General features: G+C 32.0%; 1 protein-coding gene across 1 annotated transcript; it reads left to right on the forward strand.

Annotated features, from left to right (window-relative positions):
- The first annotated feature begins 4903 nt into the window (after nucleotides 1–4903).
- On the forward strand, nucleotides 4904–7321 carry LOC120200712 (protein NETWORKED 2A-like). The gene has a single exon (XM_039201475.1). The coding sequence runs from the start codon at nucleotides 4904–4906 to the stop codon at nucleotides 7319–7321; it is 2418 nt and encodes an 805-aa protein (XP_039057406.1).
- The last annotated feature ends 1493 nt before the right edge of the window (nucleotides 7322–8814 follow it).

Consider the following 8814-nt stretch of genomic DNA (forward strand, 5'->3'; position numbering starts at 1 on the left):
GTGTATATGGAGCAACCTCCTGGTTTTGTTGCTCAAATAGAGTATGGGAAAGTATATCTTATGAAGAAATATGTATATGACTTGAAACAAAGTCCACGAGCTTGGTTTGGAAATTTAGTCAGATTATTGAGAAGTTCGGGATGTAGAAAAGTGATTAGACCATTATATTTTCTTTGGAATTTAGTTCCACGCCAAATATTTGGGGATATTAAAGTATTTATTGGAATCTTCTATCCCAAAGAAAATATGTTTTTGATTTATTATCGGTGTCAAGAAAATTAGGTGCTAAACCTTGTAGCAATCCAATGGTTCCTAATCTAAAAGTAACCAAAGAATGAGAATCATTGTATAATCCTGAGAGGTACAGGTGAATTATTGGAAAATTGAACTATCTTACGGTAACATGCCCTGACATTGCGTATTTGGTAAGTGTTCTGCGCCAGTATATGTTATCTCCAACTGATGATCGTTGGAAAGCAGTAGAACAAGTATTGCATTCTCTGAAAAGTGCTCTTAGACGGGGAATTTTATATAGAAATCATGGTCATACTAGGATCGAATGTTTTTCAGACTCGGATTAGGCAGGATGTAAGGAAGATCGAAGATCTACCTCGGGATACTGTGTGTTTGTTGGAGGTAACTTGGTTTCATAGAAGAGTAAGAAACATAATGTGGTCTCATGATCTAGTGCATAAGCTAAATATAGAGCAAATTCCATGTCTGTATGTGAAATCATATGGGTATATCAACTCCTCAATGAAGTAGGAATTAAAGTATTAGTAATAGGAAAATTCTAGTGTGATAATCAAGTTGCGCTTCATATTGCTTCCAACCCTATTTTCCATGAACAAACTAAACATATTGAGAGTGATTTTCATTTCATTCGCGAGAAGATATAATAAGGCTTGGTCACTACTGGGTTTGTGAAGATCGGAGAACAACTATAAGATATTTTCACAAAGGCTCTCAATGGAATATGAATTGATTATATATGTAACAAGTTAGGCATGATTAATATATATGATCCAACTTGAGGGGGAGTGTTCCAGATTATTAGGCAAATTATTAGTCTAACTTTTAGACTAATATATATTCAATTAAATGTAATATATTTAGTTACCTAGTTTATTTATATTAGTTGTGTATATATAGCCCTTTCTATTGATGAATAATATATACAAAAAATACTTTCTCTACTTTTTCTACAATAGCCCAAAGTAAATAAATAAGAATGCAAGGTATGGGGGTCACTAAGTATGCACAATTTGCACTTTTAATGTCAATCACTTGTACATATATGATTAACATTGCATCAATGTACCAATAAACAAGAATACCTTAGTACCATAAACACTCTAATATGTATTGTATTCCCAAGAGTACAATAGTATCATAAACAATCTATTATGTACTCAATAAAACTACATACAATACTACCATAAACACTACTAATGTACTCAATGCAAGTACTAATACTTCACCTCTATGGCATGCCAATAATATCATGGACTCTCAACATACATATATCATGGACTCTCAACTATATAGTAGTACAATGGATAGTTCATATCTGAAAACATTCAATTCCATTTAGAAAAATATTATGAAAACATCTTAATATTAATCAAATCATTTTTCTTTCCAAAACATTCAAGATTGGCTTATCGCAAGCCTTCCTTATATCATATATAATAATAAAAGATAAGAATGCACTCACTTGGGATACTTCACTAGCAAACCTTAAGTAGCGATATAAGTTTCACTCCTTAATTTTTTTCCTTAGCTTTAACATTTCCATACTTCCAATTTGATCCAAACATCATTCTAAAGCTTGTATAATCACCAATTCATCATGTCAATCCTTAAAACAACATTGAATAATTTTTCCTAATTTTCTCACCATGGTTGAATATTATCTTCATGAATAGACATGATTTCTAAGATGATTCAAGCATTAATTCTTCTTTCAAACATCATATCTAAGTATTATAAATCATTCTAATAGCAACAACCAATTCAAACTTCCAAGTTCTTGAAAACCCTAATTAGCATAACACTTCATGAACTATTTTTAATGGTTTTTCATCATCATTTAATCATGTAAATTATTCAAAAACAATCAAAATCAAGCCTTAGAACATCAAATCCTAACATCCCCTTCATCCACCTTAATCAAGAACTTAGAGTTTTAACCATGAAAACGTAAACTAATGGTACAAAAAAATAAAAAATTTCATGTATATCGAATTTGTATTTCATGCTTTCATCAAAATTCTAGCCAAATTACTTGAAAAATCAAAAGAAAATATTTATGTTCTTACCTATGGAGTTCAGGGAAATGGAGGAAAGATGAACAAAAATTCTTGAAATTTTTATGCCTTTAATTTTAGCCATTTGTCATCTTATTTACTAAAATAAATTTAAAATTCATTTTATTAAAAAATGACCACTTTACCCTTAAAATCCAATACTCATCATCATGCCACGTGTCAAGATCTTCATCCAATGGCTATAATTAATCCAAAGAGTTAGTAGATTAATTTTGCCCTTATAAAATCTCAAAATTACAACCTTGCAATTTTCATCCGATGACTTTGATTTAATATGGAAAATCAACTTAAATCCAATGGTCCATATTAAATCTTATCATTTTAAGTCATGTAAATGATATTATTAACCTTGCCTTATCATCTATCAAAATATCCCAAATTTTCGATAAGATTCGATTATTCGAATTTTTCTCGAACTTTAACACTTTATAGCCTTCAACACAAATTATGTAAGAAAAATCCGAGTAAAACAAAAACATCATTCTTGGGTGATAAACTATTCATTTACGGGACTAAAATACATATTTTTCAAAAATTACCATTTAATCCCTAAAATATTCTCAAGTTTATACTTTGATCACCAAATTTTCAATTTATTCATTTTGATCACTAACAAAAATTTTGGAGTATTACATTAATCGATATGTTACTTGGGTAGAATATTTCGCCTTCTTTTAGCCTCTTTTAATTGTTCTTATTATAGATGTACATGTAAAGTATAATGATGTTGTCCTCGATTTATAATTTTCAAGGTTTATGTAGCTAAATTTAAGAACAAAAAATAATCCAAATTTAGGGTAAAATATACAAATAATCCTCCGACTATAGGATGTTACTTTATTGATTCATCAATTATTAAAAGTTATAAAATGGTACCCGGCTATAGGATACTACTTTATTGAGTTCCTCGACTATTAAAATTTATAAAATGGTCACCTAACTATTCCTATGTTTCAAACTCATCATTTTCTATTAGAAAATAGATGACCATATGATGAAATCATATTTTAATAATGCCTTTTGGCACTAGTACTATCATTGCTTTTATACATTGGCTCGACGACATGATATTTCAAGCATGGACTCAACGGCATAATATAAACAAAGAGTCGATCCATAAAATATAACTCAAATAATTATGAAATCAAATTTTAACATATTGTTCAAAAATAATTAATAAAAATCCATTTAAAAAAATCATTTGCCTACTTTACCCAAAATTTAATGAAAAAGTTTCTAAAAATCGAAACTGGTGTTGTTAAAAAAATAAAAAGTAATAAAAAAATCAGTTCTTTAGTGGGTTTTCAATTTTGAGTATTTTTACTGAATTTAGTTAATTTCCTAATTTTGGATTCAACCTGTTTAATTTAACTATCAAACCAACGAATTTTCAATTCAACTGAAACAGTTTTAAAATCCACGAAAGGCAAACTTTGCAATATTTGTGTTTGTTTCATGAGAAAAATGGACAGGGAAAAAAAACAGAATGGAATGGAATGGAAAGAAATGGAAAGAGAAAAAAAGAAAATATTTGGTAATGTTATTATAGGAAAACCCTAATTTATATAAAAGAGGCGTTGGAACCCATTATGAAGGCGACCAACCGTCCCTCCCATTTCATGGAGTTTAAGGCCTTCATTGATTCTTGAGGATCTTCAATCCCATCCCTTCTTGGAAGGAATTTCTTCTTCTTTGTCCTTCCTAAGGGACGCAAAACATGGCGTTGCAGAAAGCTTCAAGCCATGCACATTCATGGTGGTGGGTATGCCACCTTAGGACCAAGCAATCAAAATGGTTAGAACAGAATCTTCGAGGTAAACCCAGTTTTTCATTATGATTATGGAATCATATATTCAAATTGCATTGGTAAATTTGCTCAAATAAGCAGATGAAAAAAAAATGAAACTTTGTGTAAGGGGTGATGTAGATTTTAATTTTTAAGTAGGGTGGGTTTTACATTACTTTGGGAAATCGTTAGGAATTCTAGCATCTTTAACGAAAGATGCATGAAAGATTATATGTCTTCTCCAAACAAACAAATGAAAGACGTGTCCGGCTTGCATCTTCCACCGAAAATATCAAATAATCTAAATATTTTCTGAAAGCACTATAACATTGACCTTATTTAAATTAATCAAATTTATACCACTTCAAGTTAAAAAAAGCATTTTTTTCAATGCCTTATCCAACCATATTTGTCAATTGCATTGCTCCTTGACATAATTTGATTTTGGGTAGATTACACGTTTAATACATAAAGTATTATTCTTTTCCTATTTTGGTACTTAAATTTTATTTTTTTCAAAACCATACATAATGTTTAGTTTATTTTTCATTTTGATATTGGTCGTTAAAAACATGAAACTAAAACTAAACGTTAAGTATGCTTTTGAATAAAAATAAAGCTTGAGTATCAAAATTGAACAAAAGTAATAGTTTAGGTATTAAACTTGTAGTTTACCCTTTGATTTTTTTCATAATAATTATTATTAAAAATGTTCTTTTAATTCAAATTAGTTGGTTATTGTAGAAATTCTATGTTATTATTCGAATAATGAAAAAAATGGACAGACATGGAAGAGAAAATGTGCAGCATGCTGGAAATCATTGATGATGATGGAGATTCATTTGCAAAAAGGGCAGAAATATATTTCCAGAAAAGACCTGAACTCGTTAGCTTTCTTGAAGAATGTTTCCGTGCGTACCAAGCATTAGCCCAAAGATATGATCATTTATCCAAAGATCTTCAAGCTGCCAACAAAACCATTGCCACTGTTTTCGCTGATCAAGTTCCATATTCCATCGAGGAAGATGACGACGACGAATCTGCTGCACCTCACAAATCAAGTGTCGGTGCCAAAGTTCGATTTCTGAATAAGGATTTCCGGAGCCAGGGACAAGTGAAGAAATCTTGTGGCTCAAGTAAAACCAATGCAGTTCCGTGTTCGGGGCAGAGCAAAGACCAGGCACTCGGCGAAATCGATGAACTGCAGAAGGAAATTTTGGAGATGCAGACTGAAAGGGCATTCTTTTATAAGAAATTCCGCGAGGTTGATAATCAGATAAATGAAAAGCAGAGGAAAGTATGCAATTTACAGGTTGACTTTGGGGACGGGCTGGTTACCGATGATAACGAAACTCAGACACTAATGGAAACTAGAGACCTTGAAGTATGTCAAGAATCTGAAAGGATTAGGCATTTAAATCGGAAGTTTGAGGCTATGAGGAACAAAATTGGTTCCTCTCAAAGAAATCTACAGAGAAAGGATGTTCAAACAAAGATTGTTGATAACAAGGCTGAAGAAAAAGAGAAACGTGATTCAGAAGTGTCGAAGAACATTATCGAAGAGAAGCTCCATGTAAACTCGAATGCTTCGCATAAGATGCCACTGCTTGTAGAGAAGATGGATGAACTTTTACAAAGAATTGTTAGCTGGGAATCCGCATTCTTATCTGAAAAAGCTGCAGAGAAGAGATCGAAATCTGCTGAGGAACACGGTATGAGCCTCGGAGAAGACAAGGAATCCAAGATCGAAGGCCCGGGATTCATGAACAGCAGGATGAACATGATGGAAGGTGAATTGAGTAGAGTTAAAGATCTAGTAACAACTGCTGTAGATGAAATCGACATCCTCAGAACGTGTTCCGTTGAATCAAGTCATTGTGTTGATAATTTATCTGCAAACGCTCAAGCAGACAACAAATCCGAGAGATCATCATTAAGAAACAAGGACGTTTCAGCACAAGGGAAAAGCATTGTTGCTTGCAAAACAAGCAACGAATTCAATAATTATTCGAGTAAGGATGTGGCTTCAATGGAAGTAGAGAAAGCAAAGAATAAATATTTGTCTGATACAACAAGCAGTATAGCCGATACGGAGATTGAGGAACTGGAGATCGATGACCAAGAACAGCAACCGAACTGGAGGCAGCTGTACTTGGATGGACTAGATGACAACCGAGAAAAGATCAAAATAGACGGGTACTCTTTGGTTATCGATAATTATAAGGAGGTATCAAAGATGCTTAATGAAGTTGATAAGAGAAACCGAGATGGGTTCTCTGAATTGGCAATGCAGATAAGGGAACTGAAGACTGCATTGGCTGCAAGAGATGGAGAGATTCAAACTTTACACCGAAAAATCGGGTTTTTTGATGAAAACAAGTATGGGAACTCAGTAGACGAAGTAGTAGTACACCATGGAAGTCCGAGCGAGGAATCAACTTTAACCAATTCTGTTCAGGGATCACCTTCAGCTGCAGGCCAGGGGAAAGTTGGATCCAGTGGAAAAGAAGTTGAGCTTGAAACAACAACACATAAACTGGAAGGAAACAACAAGCCTGCACACCGATGGTCCCGTGTTTCGGCCTTAGAAAAGAAGATTCGATCAGATATCGATGAATTGCTCGAAGAAAATCTAGAGTTTTGGTTGAGATTCAGTGCAGCTTTGAATAAGATAAAGAAATATCAAGTTTCGGTCAAGGACTTGAAATCCGAATTACCGAGATTGAGAGAAAGAAGCAACAAGCAAGAAGGAACGACTGAACATCTGAAATCGGAAATGCGGCCTGTTTACTGTCAGTTCAGAGAAATAAGATCCGAGTTAACATTATTGTTGGAGAACAATGGAATGATGAAAGACGATATCGAAGGTCGATACTCGTCGTTATGCAACATCGAAAACGAGATAGCAACTCTTGTAAGCGATGGCGAGCTGAGTGGATATCAAGCAGGGAAGTTCCAAGGCGAAGTTGTGAACATGAAAAAAGAGATCAACAAGGTCTGTAATGAATTGAATGCAGGGTCTGAAAAAGCCAGACAACTTAAGCATGAAGTTGAGAAATTGATGAACAACTTGGAGAAGGAACTTGGGTCTTTAATATCGTCACAATCAGTTAAGTCTAGAAGGACGGGGTCTAAAATTCCTCTTGGATCTTTCTTGTTTGGAATCAAGTCCTCCAAGCAGTTTAGAGGGACATCAAGCAGTTGAGTTAAATCCACTGAGATTTAAATTGCAGTTTTCATCGAGTTTTCTGTTGCCTTTATCGCGACTGTGGTAATAGTGAGTCTACTACTGTCATTACGAATATCGCGATCGTATAATAATAGTTTTGGAAAACAGCTTTACTACTATATAATGACGATTATTCCGACACCTGACCGCTATATAAATCCATTAAACCACTACTTCCCTTGTCCTATATATAATACTTTCTGCAGGCAGAGATTGTGATTACTAATTGCTGCATTACGTTATCCTTCACTAGAGCTAATGTAGAAGTAACACCTTCATAAATTGTAACATTTACAATATTAAAGTATATTAGAAGTACTTGTATTATAAGTAAAAGTTTTAGATACTATACTATAAAAAAAAATTTAGTTCATATACTATAAAAAATATATATTTTAATCCTTATATTAAAAAAATGAATATTTTGATATAAAATTTTAAAGTTATAGTTAGTTAGTTTGAATATTTTGATGGGTAAATTATAAATTTAGTACCTAAACTATCGTTTTAGTACCCGTTCAAAATATTAACGTTAAATTAAAAAAAATGAAAGCTTATGTATTAAAACGGACCAAAATGATAGATTAGGTATTAAACGTATTAAGTTTTTAAAAACGTTAGGTATTAAAACTGATAATTTATATAATAAATGTGTAGTTTGCCTATTTTGATTTAAACATTCTTTAAGTTTCTATGAATTTTAAAATTAAATAAATTTAGACCTTTTGAAAAGAAATAAGAGTAATTATTCAATGTGTATATTAAAAGTGAATAAAGAACAACGATGTGCGATTCAGTTGAATTTTTATGAGTAGATGAATGTCTTTAATATGTTTGGATAATTTTTAAAATACTAAATACTAAATTTTTTTTATAATTTAAAATTTTAAAATATTTTTTATTTGTCTCATATTTTTCAATTAAAATTTTAATTTAACTCTAAATCTAAAAACACTAAGAAAACTTAATGTACATTTTTTTATGTTTTGGCTTGTAATTGAAGACAATAGAATTTAAAGTAAGAGTATGAATTATTTTTATATTTAGATTTCATAAGTGTTTGAAAAAATTATGTAAAAATTCAAGAGAATAATATTTAAAAATTAATTTATTCGAGTTCAAAATTATGAAGAGCTTGAAGAGTGTTTAAATTAAAATAGAAAGAAAAAAAATAAAGACAACAAGCTAATAATCAGTAGCTTCTGGAGCATCACGCCGCAGTTCAACTGTTATAATGGGAGCAAAATCCACTAGAGCAGAAAAAGAAAACGTGCAAACTACGAGGAAGTTGCTAAACCATTATCGTCATTGTATATGTTGCATTCTTGAGAGGCAATAGCAAGTAATTCTGCAATATGTGGTAGCATGGAAGAACCACAACCCAAAGTTAACTTAGAACCAACAGCAGTCCACACATCTCTACTGTCTGTTTCTATATTCACCATACGTTTCTCCAATGACCATGTTAT

This window comes from Hibiscus syriacus, unplaced genomic scaffold, assembly GCF_006381635.1.
Source record: "Hibiscus syriacus cultivar Baekdansim isolate YM2019G1 unplaced genomic scaffold, ASM638163v2 tig00006450_pilon, whole genome shotgun sequence".
Lineage (NCBI taxonomy): Eukaryota > Viridiplantae > Streptophyta > Magnoliopsida > Malvales > Malvaceae > Hibiscus > Hibiscus syriacus.